At 33.1% G+C, this 18,455-nt stretch overlaps 1 protein-coding gene across 5 annotated transcripts in view; it reads right to left on the reverse strand.

Annotated features, from left to right (window-relative positions):
* Positions 1 to 18,455, reverse strand: part of LOC124353867 (uridine-cytidine kinase-like 1) — a 53,808-nt gene that overhangs the window by 17,749 nt on the left and 17,604 nt on the right. For all 5 annotated transcript variants that reach the window (XM_046803900.1, XM_046803898.1, XM_046803899.1 and 2 more), the window contains 5 exons: positions 14,458 to 14,628; positions 10,150 to 10,221; positions 6,684 to 6,935; positions 2,514 to 2,723; positions 939 to 1,124 (listed from right to left, as the gene is read on the reverse strand). In XM_046803900.1, coding sequence (XP_046659856.1) covers positions 939 to 1,124; positions 2,514 to 2,723; positions 6,684 to 6,935; positions 10,150 to 10,221; positions 14,458 to 14,628 — 891 coding nt within the window. The remainder of the gene's footprint in view (positions 1 to 938; positions 1,125 to 2,513; positions 2,724 to 6,683; positions 6,936 to 10,149; positions 10,222 to 14,457; positions 14,629 to 18,455) is intronic.

Raw genomic sequence — 18,455 nt, forward strand, 5'->3', positions numbered from 1 at the left:
TAGGAACACTCTGACGACAAGATTGCGGCGCTAGTCCTGCCCTTTGCCACACCATGCCAAAACGTCTCTTACTTTCTGGACAGTCCTCAATTTGGTCTTATTGAGAGCCACATCAGTTCTTGATCTTGACTACTTCCTACTTAACAGCATTAAAAAGCAACATTGAATGTCAAGACTTACTTCAACAACACTATTATTGTAACAAGACAACTTTTATCTATAATTAAATACAGCATAATTTTTTGGAGAAATACAAATAAAATCAATTCTATATGTATACCACAGAACAAGATAATCGTTTTTTCGTTTAAATTAAACTACAGGACATCAAGTACAGCATATTTAATCAAATATAAAATTCTAACAGTTGCATCACTTTTTATTCTCGAAATTACAAAATTTGTTTAAAATATCCTATCTTTTTTGCCAAGGCCAAAATAAATTACTTTAAACACGAGAAAAGAAATGCAGTATAATTTCCGAATTCATAGATTAACTCATTCCAAAAATTTCCTTATTACATGGGATTGCGTTTATGGTTACCTAACAACCTAAAGGTTGAGAACTGTTTTTAAAGATTCTGTAGACAGGTTGAAAATATATTATTAACCAAAGTTTTAGATAAAGTGGATGATTTTAAACTTAAATTATTTTAACAGGGAAGTGGAATCAATTCACTTATAATTGTAAATAAACAATCTTAAATTTTATCTATAATTATTTACATGTTAATTTTAGGCTGATGGCTTAAAATAATAATAATGATTGTGACTAGTAAAATTGCTAGATTCAATTGAAAGGTATGTTCAGCTTTGTGCTTATTTTAGTGTGTATGACCTTGATTTTTAAATATCTATATGACGTGTTACATGTTGCAAGAGCAATCCACTAATGATTGTAACTTTTTATGACAAATAAACTCAATGAAACTGAATTACCTCTGGCTCTCCAGTTTGCTGGTTAGTCTGTATCAGTATCTTGCCGATACGAATGTCCTTGCATACATCCCGGACAGCCTGCTCCATTGTCTCTCCGGCTCTCAAGATGCTGACTCCACAGATCTTGTCACTGGCACAACGCTTTCCCTGGTACAGCACATTCTGGGGCGTCTCTACCGTCATCTCCTGCAAATAAAACTGTATCTGTCAACTGCATAATGCATCAGGTTATATCATATAGCACACTGTATCTGTTGTAGTGCATGCTATATCATATAGAATACTGTGTCTGTCAACTTGTATAGTGCATGCTACATCATATAAGTCACACAACACAGTAAACTGCAGCGATGAATGCAGACATCTCCAGCTTGATACAAATAATGTAAAATGAAAACAGTTTAATAGGTACTTTGGGATTATACCGACCACACCCAGACATGAATCGTTATTTCACATTTCGTTTCTACTGATTACTAGATTAGCGTAGAACAATATTTCGTCAATATAAAACAGGAATTGTCTTATCGCAAACACCTCCCCATCCTCAGACAGAGGTCAAAGTCGAGCGTCTAGTAGATAACGTGATTGCAGAGTCTCGCCGCCCGTTCAGCTGGTGCATCGCTTTGTTGTACTTCCGTGTTTTACCTCTACATTTCTCCAAACACAAAAATTCAACAAAAACAAACATTTACCAAACTAAACTTTTTATTAAAAAAACACTCAAAACTTGTTTTTATTCTTGATCACATTCCGCCACCCAAAATGCGAGTGCCTCCGGCCATCAGCGCGGGCTTCGACAGCACCTTCGGTGCTGCCCCGCGCTGATGTCGACGAAAGAAAAACATCCCTCGAGATAGTACCTATCAGTAAAATATCAAATTCTAGAGGGGCTAATCAGAAATATAAATTGAATTGTAATGGAAAGGCAATGATGTACCGTGCAAATCACGTGATGCCGCGCGGCCTGCCGTAATCAGGATTCTCGAGAAAGATAAGATAACAGCGACAACAATACCGATCACAATACCTGGAAATGCTTGTAAGTTTGTAATTTTGTAATTGAAGAGTTGTTTTTTTTTTCGTTCTATCATGTTTGTTTCTATAAATTTCTATTTTTGTGTTCTTCATACTGGTGTGGTCGGTATAATCCCAAAGTACCGTTTAATATTAGCTAATTTGAAGTGATACGGAATTGACTACAGACATGATACAATTTGTTGTGAATTTAACATTCTACGTGATAATGGTTAATGGCAAAGCCAAATATTAAAAATTATGCAACATCCTATCAAATTCATTTGTAAATTTTACACTATGACTCAGGAAACTAATTTATCTTCAGAGATTTCTAATATAAAAAATTTATTCATTTTAATTTATATTGTTGTACTGCTAGCAAATCTAGTGAGTGCTACATGAGAAGAATCAGCTTCTTCAAACAATAGGTAGAGATTTAATTTTCTTTTCAATTTTTTAGTAATATATATTACAGTCTCCTCATTTTACTAAAATGCGACCACATAAGCACTTGAAATGTTTTAACATTCGTTTGACCAATATTGACCAAATCACCTTGAATGGCAGCAAGGACAGAGCATATTCGATGACTAGCCGGATCAGTCTCTTGCTGTAGAAGATGAACTCATCACGCGAAGTGTCCTTGTTGCGGATGAACGTGTGCAAGCCCTTGATCTGTGGAGTGTCGGGCAGCAGGAAGATAGAGCTGGGCAGAGGCTGGCCAGTATTACAGTGTGCCAACTCCTCTCTCACCTTGAACCCTCTCTAAAACAACAGTTTCCATAGAATGAGTGTGTATTCACAAACATTAAAATTATAACATAGTTGTCAATTTGAGAAATTCCCTGCTACGTCCAATACTGCTACACCAAACTTTATGGTTGTCTCATTTTTTGATGCCACAGAAGATCCATTTCATTTTGGATCAATGTGCAAGACTTTCTTTATATCTATTCTTAAATTATAAATTACAAAACTTCTGGAAAAACAACAGATACACATAATTTCAAACTATTCCAAAAGATAGATAATAACTTAAGAGTTTCAAAGACAATAATATTAATCCACACCAAAGGTATATCATATCAACTGCAGTTATTGAATGTTGATAAAATCCACTATCCTATCACCAGACTTCAGGAATAGAACAAATTAATGTAAAGAAATTAATCAAAAAGATATCAACAATAACTGAACACTCAACTACAACAATAAGATGCAAACAAATCTAAAGAACCAAAGTGTTAACTGTATTAAGAGAATAATTTTAATAGAGGAGTTTTTAAGTCATAGAAATAAAAAGAATCCCAAAACGCACAAACTTCAATATAGTCCTCAACATTAGAACTGTTGGGTATCAACTGTTACTAAAATATGTTACAATGGGCAAGTGTTAAAAAGAGAGCAAAAGCCACCAGACAATGAGAATCTTCCAGGAAGTACACCTACTCCTAAGCCGATGAAGAGCTAGGCTATTACTTGACACTCATAAAAATGAAAATGAAATCGTTCACTGAACTAGGCATCTAAGGTATAATCACTCAACAGATGACTAGTGCAATCTCATCAAAGCATCAGCCTAGTGTATCTAGTATTCAGTATATTTTTAAATTATGAAGAATATGAAGTTTAACTTATCGTGGCTGTCTAAATTTGAATCTTATACACATACATTTAGTTTGAATAATTTTAGAACAAAAAAACTTGCTATTAATAAGTTAAGTTGAAATTTAAAATACAAAAGTAATGATGTTTTATTTCAATGTTGAACTAGGCAAATATTGTACATTCCCCATGGATCTGAGGAAGAAAAGTGGAATAAGTGTAATGTTTTTATATGCACTTCAAAATCATCATAATTATAGCACAATGAAAACATAATTATTATACATAGAACACTATGTCTTTCTTTGCTATGCAATTATCAAAAGCTACACTTTTACAATTATAAAAGTCTTAATACAAGTATAATAAAAATCATCACATGACATTTAAACAAACTACTGTTAGTTGTAATCAAATTAAAACACATTTCTATTATTATCATACACAACTCAACTTAATATTATTGACAATCAATAGCAATAAATCAATCAATATATGTATAAGCAAAACAAATGAACAATATAATCAATAATAATTCATAATATGTATTAATTAAAATATACCATTTCATTGTTTCAATTTTCAAAATATAACCTATAAGATACTTGTACAGTTTTTTTACAACATATGAATATTATAATTAGTAAGTGCTGCTATAAAACAATATAAATAGCAAAATATTGTCAAGGCAACATTTACAAATAGTGCAAATTACATAATGTTGATAAGAAAAAATTACAACACTCACAACATCACAACTTTTTATAACCAACATGTCATGCCTTCACAGTAAGGTCAGAGGAGTTATTTTTAAAACAGGCGGGATCCACTGCTTGTAAAAGTGCCAGTACAATCTTATATAACAACATTCAAATAAATTTAGCCATAACTGATTGTTTATAAGTAAAACAGTAACGTTGTCTTGGTCCATAGATTAAAGTGTAAAGATCCATAAGAAAATGTAATAAGTTCTTCCATGCTGTGACAACCTTACAGTTCTTAGGAATAGACTTATCTGTGATATGATAAACTTGAATATGTTACACAATTAGTTGTGAATGACTTTGCATTGGTTTTGGTTGCAGTTAAAAAAAGATATCCAAAATGTCAAAAATCTACATTGGTAAGTAAAACAAGTATCTTCCAAACCACAGTAACCGTTAGTTATAATATTTTTAAATAATTCCTAAATTCTTGTTTTGGATTTGTTATAATTTATTTCTAAACAACCATTAAATTATTATGTTGTAAAAATACTTAATTAGTATCTTTGAACAGGTTAGAAATAGGAACATACAAGTGCATGGGAAAAAAAATTATCATAAATAACAAATATGGAATAACTAATTTATTTTAAATCTAATTAACCCTTTGTGCGCCGCCGCTCCCGCACGCTGTCGTTCGCTAGACCGCCAGACGTTTGAGCACCGCACGGATCCAATACCGCCACGGCAAAATCACCCGTTTTTGCATGGTCACATATTAAATTACATAACTTTAGTAAATTTTGAGCTAGCCTTTTAGTTTTGGTTTTGTTTTTGAGGGGAAGAGATGTACTTTCAGTTGATGTAATAAATTACAGTTTTATTATTTTTTTTACATTTGTTTAGTAGTATGTATGCCTGTCGTAATTAAAAAAATAAAAAATAAAAAATCTTGAGTTTGAGGTCCAAAAACACACTGAATAAGTAACTTGGGCTCAAATAACGTTTTTTAACCTAAAAGTACGTATTGTTTTGAGCATATACTAAAAGTTTCAAATATATTCCACAGAAATTGCATAAAATAATGTAATTTAAGTAAAATTCAAAAAATTTCAAAAATTCCGCTGTAGGATGAAGATACACTTGTTACTATAGAAACAAGTAAATATCAATATTTTATAGTTGAAATGAAGCAGAGCAATACAATTCAAAGTTGATATAAATATATTTAAATATATTTTATATATATTATGTTAAACTATAAGGACAAAGACGTAAAGTTCACAGAGCCACTATAGTGGCCCGCGGCGCTCAAGGTACCGCATACGGCGAGCCACTATAGTGGCCCGCGGCGCTCAAGGTACTGCATACAGCGAGCCACTATAGTGGCCCGCGGCGCTCAAGGTACCGCATACAGCGAGCCACTATAGTGGCTCACGGCGGTCAAAGGGTTAAACAACATTTAGTTTGTAGTTTACAAACAAGTAAATAAATTATTCCCATACATATAAATGTAGCATTTTATATGTATTTTAATGACACTGTTTATGCAATCAAAGCATATAAATGATCAGTAATTTATTATTTTGTTGTTATCATTTTATAACTATTAAATAAATAAATGTGCCTTTATTTATACAGTGTATTTAAAAGTTTTTATTGCTTTTCAAATCAACTGCTGTCCAGTAAATTACAAATAAATGCATACAGATAAAATCAAACTAAATGTAAAAGGTTAAGAAATTTTTATTACTATGAGAAAAAACAAATTATAAATTACATTATGCTTAAAACGTTTAATTTCTTGTGAGAATATCTCTGAATTTATGTTTAAAGTTCTCGAACGAAACTACGATTCTAATTTGCAAGGGGATTATTGAACAATTTTGGACCAAAGCACGAAAAGCCCTTTCTCCTGATCTCAACCTTCACTTTGGAAAAACGAAGCTTACGGTTCTGCCAGGTGATATGTTCAGAGACCTCCTCTGGTATAAGAGCCTGTTATAAAACATTAATTGACAATGATAGTTATATGCGATTTTTAACATAGCTAAATTATTTATAGTTTGACAGCAAGAAGTGGTAATAACAATAATAAGTGTTAATAACAGCAATAGTAAGAATAATAAAAGTAGAAGCGCTTTAGAGTTTTCAATATATCTAAAACCCAATATGTAATGTAGAGAAATATTAATGCATTTTCCTAAGTTACAATTCAACTCAATAAGTCTTTTGTTACAATTCTGTGCCTTATTTCCTTCTTCCAAAACAAGCGTATTTTGAAAGCATTATGTTTGAGTTAGTGACTAATTCTTTGAAATCAATTGCACTCATTAGAAAAATCTCTAATGATTCACTAAAACTAGAAAATGCAACATGAAATCTATCAAGAACCAGTATGCACTGTTACACTAACCAGGGACAGTTGCGTGTGTACGTGGTGTACAATCAGTTCTATAGCCACAGTGTTGTCTCCTCCACGCGGCACTATGATGTCTGCATGTACCATGGATGGTGCAATGTAGTGGTAGAACGCCGGCTTCACCATAGTGCAATACTGCTTGAGAACACCATCTAGGTCACGCCCACGCTCACAGATGTCCCGCTTCAGCCTGCGCGCCAGCCGCACATCAGCATCCGTGTCCACAAATATCTTCATGTCCAGCATCTGCCGACAAGCGTGGATGTCAGGTATCATGAAAACATATACAGGATTGCCTCATTCTGTCCACCCAAAATCTAGAATACATTTTAGGAACTTGTACAATACCTACGATTTATACTTTTATATATATACTCTCAAAAGAATTTTTTTTTTTATTTGAAACTTGTTATCAGATACGGTATTTGGTTAAGTGGCTATTAGGACTTGTACTTAAAAACATACTCTCTACATTTAAGAAAGCATAAACACTCACCACTTAAAATTTATGTCATTATTTTATTTCATAACCGATTTCAACAAACTTGGTATTGTTAGTATTGTCATTAAATTTGCAATAAATAGTTATTCCTGCAATTTTTACGTGGGATTAACAGATTTGGGATATCAAAGTTTGAAAACTGTTAATGCCGCCATTTTGACATGGAAAATGATAATAGGTATTTAGTTTTTTAATTTTCCCTTCAATTAGCTTAACATAACTGCCAAGTTTCATATGATATGAGCACAAACACATATGAGCAGACACCAAACAAACCAAGATAGGGCAAATGTTCATTTAAACATTTTTGCTTGTTTTTTTTATGTCTACTTTCATATCCTGAAGTACCTCTCGTGAAACACCTTGTATAGAGTGTTCCACGAGTAATCCGACAAACCTGACAGGTGGTTTCCTCTCATCAAAATAATGTACATAATAATGTAAATAATAAACATGTCCAGAAACACTTTTGGACAAAAGAAGGCTTGCAAAAGATTTCGCCCAATTTTCTAGGAAAGGACGGAAATAAAGCAAAACTGATGATTTTACAGTGCAAAAATAGTTAAATTTATTCAATTCTATGTATTGAAAAATTGAATAAAATACGTTCCAGACCTGTTAGACCACCCATTTCCGAGATATCAGACAAAACATGCAAAATTCGGTCTCCAAAAACATGCTTTGTTTAGAATTGAAGTAGATTAACTTCATTAAATGGGTCAGAAACACACAAACTTCTTAACCAAAACTGTTAGAGAATTTAATTCTGAAGAAAGTTATGTAAAATAGACTAATAATAAACAAACACAAAGTTAAAAAATAAATGCTTAATTAAATCAACACACACAAAAATAAGACAGAAAATGCAATATCTGTTTATTAAATAAATGTTCTTCGTAAAAACAAAACATTTAATCATATTTTTTTTCAGTCAAGTAAATAGTTATAAAACATTTACCATATGAAACATTGTAGGTTGAGAAACAAGATTTTTTATTCAGGTAGAGACATTGATTTTTTATTCGAATCCATTCATTTTCAATCTCCTAAATAATGGTTTGAATGTATTTTAGATGGTTCATTGCTTTTTCATTATTTAATTTTTTATGCTCAACACACAATATGTAGGAGTTGAGAAGCATTCTATCCATAATGTTCAAGGTAACCTTCTTCCAATATTTCAGAGCTTTCTTTTTATCAAGGTAGGTGTACATCATATCTGATGTATCAAACCCTTTCATGTGTTAATTATATAACATCTGACGTTCAAATCAATTGTGGTTCTTGTTGATTTCTCTTCTTTCTGGGCATTTCAGAAGTTGTTGCCTTTGAAGAAGTTGACAATAGCAAAACCTGTTTTTTTCTTTGAGATTTCTTGTCTTGGTGACCACAAGTAAAAACTGCCCTTTCTTCACAAATTGGTGACACCTTCTGCAAATCTTGTCTTGCTGAAGTGTTTTGGCAGACCTTTCCAATTAGACCATACAGTTCCAGTGAAATAAGTCTCAACATTGTATAAGTAGTCTGCTAAAGACTGAACAAAGTTAGGTTTGTAGAGGGACATGTTGACCAGTAGCTGAAAATTGCTGGCAATCGTATAATAACCATGTTCAAAATTAATTGTAACAATGAATGTCTTCATTTAATCGACAGTGACAGGTAGGTATTCGTTTATTGTGGAATGATCTGTGTATGTACCTTTTAAAATACACTGGTCAGCATACCTGTTAGTTTCTCTAAACAAGCTTGTAAACAATAAGTTTGTATAGAATAAACAGACAGGGGATTTGTCATATGATTAGGCCTTGTGAGTTCCCTGTAAGTATAAGAGCCAAGAGGAAAGTCGTAATCAGGATCCACTTCTTCCCATTTAGATGGTTGATGTTCTTCTTTAGTGGGATTATTCTAAACATGAGATTCATAAATATCCTCTAGGATTGACTCTTCTTCCAACTCCTCATCTGTGGCTAATACACTGCTACTCAGTAGTCTGAGATATTTAGGCCTAGTGTGACCACTATTTCCTGATTGTGGTCTTTTTTAGCTATAACAGTAGATATAGTTATGCCTACCTCTGGCTGTCAGAAATGTTTTCATAAGACCTACTCAATTGTAAATGAAAGGCTACAAATATAAATAATGTCAATATTGTCACTCACTTTCTATTACACTGAAAACGTTTTTCACTTGGACACAACTCAATCATTACATTACTTTTATAAAACTAATACGGTAATAACCTTGTACTACAAAAATATTATAAAAACACAGAACGTTAAAATTAGGGATGCACTTTCCATACCCTCAAAATTCGAAATGCTAAGGTACTCACAGGACTAGATTATACCATTGTAATGTGATTCAGTAATCATCAATTGCTTTGTTTTGCCTGTGAATAAATTAATCAAACTACCACGACCTTGTTTACATTTGCCTAATAATTGTAATTTCCAGCCATCTTTGAATGGCTGCCATTTCTGGCTCGGTTATCCATTTGGGGTCAGATTTGCAGCATTGTACTCTACTAATAAAGATCTTTAATTTGGTATGCATACCGAACTATGCTTACATTTAAAATTTTCTTCTAACTCCTTGTGGGCCGTATCCCTGAAAAAGTAGTGGGTTATTGGATATCTGTTTAATTAGTTGTTGTGATTTACCACGTTTTGTATCTCTATCTTAATTAATTTCAAAAATATTTAACTGTCCCGGGACTTTTGGACACCTTGTATTTCTTATTTTTATCCGATTGAAAATGTCATAACTTTTGCGTTGACAGTATTTTGTAGGCTAGTGTTAATTTCTCTATTGTGTTGATTGAAATAAAGCTAATAATATTGTACTAATTCTGAATTTTGATACATTGTAATTTTTAACCAGTTAGACCAAAACTATTGAGTTTGTTACTAGTATTTACTTCTTACACTTAGACAGAATATACAAATTCCATAAACTTACCTTTAGAACTTCACTATTGTAAAATGAAAGAATGCCTTCAAATATTATCACATTGGCTCCGTACATAGTTTTCTGTAACACAAATTCAAATTTGTGACAATAATCATTTGGTATTTATATTTGAAATTTGATATAAGCTTTTTTTAAATAATACTAATAAAATATGTAACACATAATTCATGAAATGTTAATAGGAATTATTAATACTACTATAGTAAACCTTGTAAAAGCATTTCAAAGAGTCTGTCTCTAAATTGCTCTTACATTTTATCATTCAAATAAACTAATGTAATTTTAGTCCTGACAAACTAATGTAATTTGAGTTTCTTATGTTTCTAATAACTGCAAGGCTCATTTATCTTCCACAGGGTGACCACTCAAAACTTTTTTTAACATTTGCGGTTTTTTCCCACTAAAAAATTTCCAATTATCTAGTCCATTTTCAAACCATATATATATATATATATATAAACAACTTTAATACAGTTTTAACACTTATGTGGTTTTTTAACACTTGTCATAATTTTTTTTATGTACAACTACACAAAATACAAAATAAAAATTATCAATCATCATTTTACCACCAAGCTCCATTCATATAAAACCAGCAGGCATTGGCAAATGAGGCGTCCGTCATCAACAAAGTTCATGGGACCTCCAGGGATATCCCGGAGATTTGCATGCCAGGTAATAAACTCCTGGACAAAGGACAAGCATCAAAGTAGATGGGCCACCATGCCGGAGCATAGGATGAACAAGCTTGTTTTGCTTTCTCCTTCCAGAGAGGTTGCCCTAGAGGCATTACAGCTGGAGCGAGGTGTTTAGTGATGGATAACAGGGCTTGTACGGGGCACTATCATCTGAGAAAGCTCATTCACAGGATGGGTGTCTTCGACAGAGACCATGTATGTAGGATGTGAGGGCAGCACGAGGAGAAGGTTGAACGCATAGTTTTTTGAGCTGGTGGGGGAGAGAGAGCACAGGCCTTCCTATCACTGGTCAAAGGGCAGGTGATACCTCACAGTGAGCTCATTGGTAAGAAAGTTACAGCAGTCCGGTTACTTTCTTGAACAAATTGGAATGTACTGAACTTCTCTTGTTATTCGATGTTATTGGCTGGTAAAGAGTCAGTAAAAATGCATTTCTGAGAACTAGGAATTTTAACGGTATTTGATAGGTATATTTTAGAAACAGTTAAATATTGTAAACAAATTAATATTCCCACTATATCACAAAGTCACACATATAATACAAGGCATCATTTTATTAGTGATAGACATAATTTGGAACTCTGTAAAAAAAAAACAACTTTTGCAGGACTAAAATTTATGCAGTACTTACCTCAAAACATTACCAATGAACAGAATATGACAATATTTATCAGAAAACTAAAGACATTTCTTACCACCATATTTTGCTACTCTTTAGAAGAGTTTTATAATCATAGAAATAGTTAGTATTTGGGTCAACAAATTTATAAAATATCTACTGAAAAAGTGTATGTTAGTTAATCTTGATTAGGTCTAAGTTAGTTATCAAGGGTGATTGGCGTACTTTTATATCAATATTTTCATTGGCACAATAATGTAAGTATTTATAATATTTACATAATAATTTGACACTATTCTGTACAACATATGTATACAAATGAATAAAGAATATTTTGAATTTGAAGATTTAGCTTCGACACATCACTAGTTGTAATTTTGTGACATCGAGATTTTCCAAACATATTTAATGCACTTCTGTTGGTATCAGAATCTAATGAAAAGAGCCATGCTTTTAGGTATAAGAATTGATCCATCCCTAGTAAAATTTCCAGGGACATTACAAAAATTCACACTTAATCATGCTTTTCCAAGTTTTCATCATCAGTGGCAGCCTTGGTTAGAGACCCACAAAAGTATTGTTGCTCTGAGTATATCACACTGCCGACCAATATATGAAGAATACATCATAAGTTATCTTTGGCCGACAACTCAAAATGAAGTAAGAACAACCATAATGCAAATCAAATCGAAAAATGCAACTGGCTTTGATGATATTTCTACAAAACTGATAAAAACCTGCATTGAGCCACTAATATGCTCACTAACAGATATAATCAATAAATCATTTGCACAAGGTATTTTTCCATCAAAATTAAAATCAGCAAAAGTCTATCCAAAGTTCAAAAAAGGAGACCAAACTCAACACAGTAACTATCGGCCAATCTCCTTGCTCCCAGTAGTATCCAAAATTATTGAGAAAATTGTAATATTGCGTCTTCTAGACCATCTCAATAAAAACAACCTGCTACCAAGCAATCAACATGGTTTTGTTGAGGGTAAATCTACGACAACAGCAGCCCTGGCAAGCATTGCTGAATATCTAATGTCAACTTTAGACGTAGGAGATACAACAACTGCAATATTCCAGGACTTCACTATGGCTTTTGATTGTTTGAGTCATGACTTGCTCCTCAAAAAACTAGAAGACCAAGGGATCAGAGGAACTTCAGCAGATTGGTTCAGGAGTTACTTAACAGGCAGAACTCAGGCAGTCGAAATACAAAATTCAAATAATGGAGTAACAAAAAGAACTGTCTCCAAAGCATTGCCATTTGACAGAGTCGTCCCACAAGGATCAGTACTGGGCCCTATTCTCTATATCATCTTTGTCAGTGGTTTCCCTGAATATATCACAAACTACTGCTCTATGCTAATGTACGCTGATGATACAGTCCTCCTACTAAAAAATACACACCCATCACAATTGGAAATAGAGTCCTATATAGCAATAAATCTGGTAATAGAGTATTGTCAAGCAAATGAACTAGTACTAAACCATACCAAGACCCAGCAACTGGTATTAGGAAGAAGAAAAGATAAAGTACTGGAACTGTCGGAGGCCGAAAGGGTGGATAGTGTGAATTACCTTGGAGTAGTCATAGATGAAACTCTCCTGGAACGACCAGGTTGACCAACTATGTGGAAAACTTGGCTCAGCATTATATGTACTAAGAAGACTAAAACAAATTGCCAGTGCAGAAGTTGTAAGATGTGCTTACTTTGCTCTTTGCTCTGTTTGAAAGCCACCTCAAATACGGGATAAATGTATGGGGAAGCTCCTTCAAAATTAACATGCAAAGGGTACTCGTGCTACAGAAAAAAGCAGTCCGTATACTAACAGGATTAGGACCCCAGGAATCCTGTAGAGATGTCTTTAAACAGGAAAAATTACTGACTGCAGTAGCTCTGTACATCTTAGAAGCAGTTATTTATGCCAGTCAACAAAACCTGACAAGAGGAGCTGATGTACATTCCTACAACACAAGAGCGGCACAAAATTATACACTTCCCACCCATTGACTGACCCTGTTTGAAAAACAACCCACATATACCGGAACAAAATTTCTAAATATCCTACCACAAGAGGTCAAAAACACCACAAGACAACAGCAGCTCAGAAGAAAACTGACTACCTGGCTTCTTCACCGCCCTTACTACTCAATTGAGGAATTCCTGGACTGGAGGAGAAATGATGAATCAACACCTTTTCAACTAACCTAAATTAATACAAATTTACATTATTTGTATACCTATGTAATGACACCATTCTAATCTCAAAGATTATGAATAAAGCATATTGTCTACTTTGGAAGTTACTGAAGTGCGTTTAACTCACGATAAGTTGACACCGTTACCAAACAGTAACTTGCACAGTTGCACCAGAATACGAGCATAATTAACAATCAATTAATAGCTATTAAATTTTTTGTGTTTGCCTTAAGGTAACATATGAATAAAATCACTCCATCACAAAATTACAACTACAACGTAAATAAATACATGAGAGGTTTTGGTTCAAGTCACAACGTGTCCATTAGATTCTAGTCATGGACTATGAAACAAAATGACAAAAGACTCTTCATACATGTAACAATATTGGACAATTTGGTTGAATAGTTCAAATTGTCTGACTGATTGTCATGTGTGCGGAGAAGTCGGTCAGACGAATAGTCGATCATAGACCTTATAGGATGTCTACCAGCCATCATCCAACCAATGCCACTCTGAATATGAAACTGACGTATGGGGAATTAAGCCAGCCGTCTACAGGGAGACTCTCAGCTTATTCCCGGTTTTCCTGGTCAGGTGACCACCCAGATATATTTACACTGAAAACTTCCAATAACATTCTAAAACTGTGACCCTCAACTTTCAGGAATTTTGCTACAAAGTAAGTTTTGAAACATAATCTGCCCTCAAAAGTGTTCAAAAGCCAACAATTCACAATTTATGAATGTTCCTACACAATATAACTTACCGTCCTGTGTTCTCTACTGTGAGTGACAAAGTTGTAAATCGGCACATCGACTTTTTTCCCCTTTTTGAGACGATGTAGAGTTGGAATTAGCAACTCAAAATCAAACGAGTCCGGGTGATCAAAGTTGTACTCGTTCCGGATTGACTGCTCGTGCTGCTTCTCGTTCAGTACCTAATAAAAAAATCATTTTTTTTAATCCTTCAACTGGGATTTTTTTTGTTTAATCTAGCATGTTTTAAGATATTATAAAATATTTTGTAAGCATTTTTTCAAAAGAGTTCTGGTCAATAATTCACAAGTTAAATTATTTTGTTGAATATTTTTTGTGAAAGCCAATAAAGGTTTTTTTTAATCCTTTAACTGGGATTTTTTTGGTTTATCTAGCATGTTTTAAGACATTATAAAATATTTTGTAAGCATTTTTTCAAAAGAGTTCTGGTCAATAATTCACAACTTAAATTATTTTGTTGAATATTTTTTGTGAAAGCCAGTAAAGGTTAGTGTTTTAAAACTTGAAAATTGATTCATAGTGAATAATATAACATGATACAGCATGTAAATCACAAGTTTTTAAATTAAATCTCAAAATCTATGCCAATTTATGTATGTTACTGAATGGAAAATACTAATGCTCCGATAGTACTAACATCACACTCTCCCTCTCTCGTGGAACCACTTTCCACATTACTTCAAGAGGATCCTCATGGGAACCCTACTAAAATTCATCCATCCAACTAAGCAACACAATATTACATGATCTCTAATTTATTCTTGGTTTTCTGTACCCCTTTTAGATAAGACAATGATCCAAGCCTGCTGGTCTGAGACGATCATCATGGCAACAGAATCTGGTAACACTTATCTAAGATCTATCTCAAGCTTTCTTCTGTCACCATCCTTAACTTTTGCAGGAGAAGATATGGTTTGTGTCAACATGCAACAAGTCCCTATGGAAACTTTGGATTTCCAAGCTTGCAATATTGAACAAATAAGTTGAGATATTGCCATGGTTGGTAAAGAACTAGTCAGGTGAAAATTAAAATTACATGATCTCATTTCACCCATTCTTACATGTATGAATGATCAACCTGGCTGTATACCAAACTCGTGTCTTGTCGCCATTACTATTACCAGTACTCCATAGTCCATGATGCTAACTTGGGCTTCAGATCAAGTGAAGCTTCCTATTTCACCTCGTAACCATCTAAAGTGAAAAGATCGATGGAAATAAGTCCCCTACAAACAGGTTTTGTAGCCGAGGAACAAAGCAGAAGGTTCAGATGGTCAGGGCACATCTTGAAGAAAGAGGATAGCACCATACAAAGATTATTAGAGAACAGCCCAGAAGTTAGGAGACCCTTTGGACGAGCATAAACTAACGTGATAGAACCAGGTGAACAGGGATTTGAGAAGACTGGGAAGAAGGAAAGAGGATGCAAGATGCGTCCTCAAGATGTACATTCAAGAGACATCTACAGTCAATGTGTTGGCAAGGCAAAGTACCACCTGGAGTACTAATGACAAAAACAGTGAGTAAGTAGTATTTATATTAACCCAGTTGATGAATCATAAACCTTATAAATCTTGATTGCAAATCTGGCTCTCTAAGAAGGGTTTAATTGGATATACATTAGCCTACCTCTGAAAGGCCAATACGCTTTCATAAATGCACATGGACTGTCCTGGTGTAAATATTCGTTTGAATGATTACTAAAACAAATCTACTATAGGCCTAACTTTTCACAGTATGCCATTTGGATCATTATTTGAATAAAAGTACAGGTTTTTACTGATAACAAAAAATCTGTTATGAGCCACACTTTCTCTATATATTTAGAGTGAACAATGCTTCTTGTGGACCAATAATCTGATAATATTGGCTTTGGATTTTGTGACATCAATATTATAAGAGGAAAAAAGTTTTCATCTCAACCACAGAGATAGGAACATAAGTCACATCATGGTTATCACCAGCAGTTATGCCTATGCACAAATTCTCATTATATAGCTTTCATTGGTAACATGTGTCTTAAAAAGTATTGTCCAGAAATTTATACAGAACATCTAATTCTGTGGAATAAGTATTTAGTTGCCTTGCAACAATTGGATTTATACCAGATCTATCTATAAATATAAAATTACGTGGTTCATTTGTTTGCCTTCTCCACTCCCACATTTGGAAGTTAGGCCTTGCCACATCATTTTCTCTAGTTTATCACAACTTTCACTACTACTTTCATTGAAAATATCATCATCAAAGTCACCATCACTCACTTCATTTTCACTATCACAGAATATGTTCTCCACAAAGTTACTAAAACTCTCAGAAGACAGAACGACATTTCAGAGGGCAACTCATCAACAGATAATGCAGTCATTGAAGCATTATTGCTCCGAATTTTTTTACTGTGAACCGAATTGCATACAATTTTGGAATTAGGTTCATCTTACCCTTAACTTCAAAAGTGAAAATGATTTGAACTCCGCCTATTATTTTTAAGGGGTGTAAACAATCCCTTAATGGAAAAATTGACATTGAGCCATTTTATCACTAGAAAACATGTCTAATAGTAAGTGGTGAAATTGTAAAGTGTTTTCTAACACAATTACCTCATATTAAAATCATTTTTCAAAATAACCTCGGATATCAATAGAAGGCTTAATTTTAAGCAAAAAATCATCCATAAAGCTTTCGAAAAATCCAATACTTTTCAAGTTATTGGCCATTGAAAATTCACAATTTTTTCACGTTTTTCATCAGTTTTTTGCAAATATCTCCAAAAATATACGTTTTATCGGAAATTTTATAAAGAACAAAATTGTAGCAGGTAAAAAAATGAACAATTAGGTTTTTTATAAAGTATTCTAAGTTCAATATTAAGCTATATATTAAATATCAAAGCCGTTTATTATTTTGTCTGAAATTTAATCGATGCTAATAAAAAAGGGTTTTGTAGTGCTTGAAATAAGCTTTAAAATGAGCACTATTAAAAGTCTTTTGCGCGTAAAATAAGTGAGCTGTATTGCAAATAAGATGAGCATCTAATGTTTTTTTCTTTTAAATCAATGGGTTTTGTAAGTGCCATTTCCACCAAAATTAAAATTAATCGTATTCCGCCTAGAATCAACTTTATTATGAAGAGTTTGATAGATTGTATCAGTTTGGCTGCTTCAGGACACATATTTTTCCAAAAAGTCATGAAATTTCAAATTTTTAAAAAACCACCTTTTTTCATAATATCTCAAAAATGACGACAGATACGTATAAAAGTGTAGGGATGAAAAATTTAGGTATTTTTCTGACAAGCAATTTGGGCTTTTTGTTTTTTTCTGTCAAACAAAAATTGACGGAGATATGATTGTTTAAAGAGCGCGTGGCAGCGCAATCACAGCCTCTCTTAAGCCCTTTAACCGTTCACCGTTTGATAAAAAGGTTTTTTACTATATATTGCAATGAAGGATGTTGCAGCTCTTTTAAATACCTTTACAATGGTTTTTTATAAATTGTGATAGCATGAAAATTGAAGGAGTTATGGTCCAAAAACTTATCATATTTTTTTTCTACTTAGTAACTGAAAATTTCGGAGTGTGAATATTTGGAGCAATGTGAAAGTACGCAGTATAATAGAGACCCAAAACTATTGTAATGTGTATATATACATATTATTTTTAAATATGTAATCATATATATTTACTGTTTTAATTTAGGGGTAGTTTTAAGGGTAGAAAAGCTTAAGAATATGATAATCATTTTCGAGAGTGTGGAATAATATTTAAATCCTAATTTTTTATCAAGGGGTAGTTTTCAAGGGTTGAAAGGGGGTTAAAAATTTGATAATTATTATAGAGAATATAAAATATTACTTACTCTAAACTTACATCTTTTTATGTCATACCAAAGTATTTTTTTGTGATTTTTTCAATTTAGGGGTTGTTTGCAAGGGTTATAAGATTTTCAAGGGGTTGAAAATGATTTTAATATGAGGTAATTGTGTTAG

Source organism: Homalodisca vitripennis, chromosome 2, assembly GCF_021130785.1.
Source record: "Homalodisca vitripennis isolate AUS2020 chromosome 2, UT_GWSS_2.1, whole genome shotgun sequence".
Lineage (NCBI taxonomy): Eukaryota > Metazoa > Arthropoda > Insecta > Hemiptera > Cicadellidae > Homalodisca > Homalodisca vitripennis.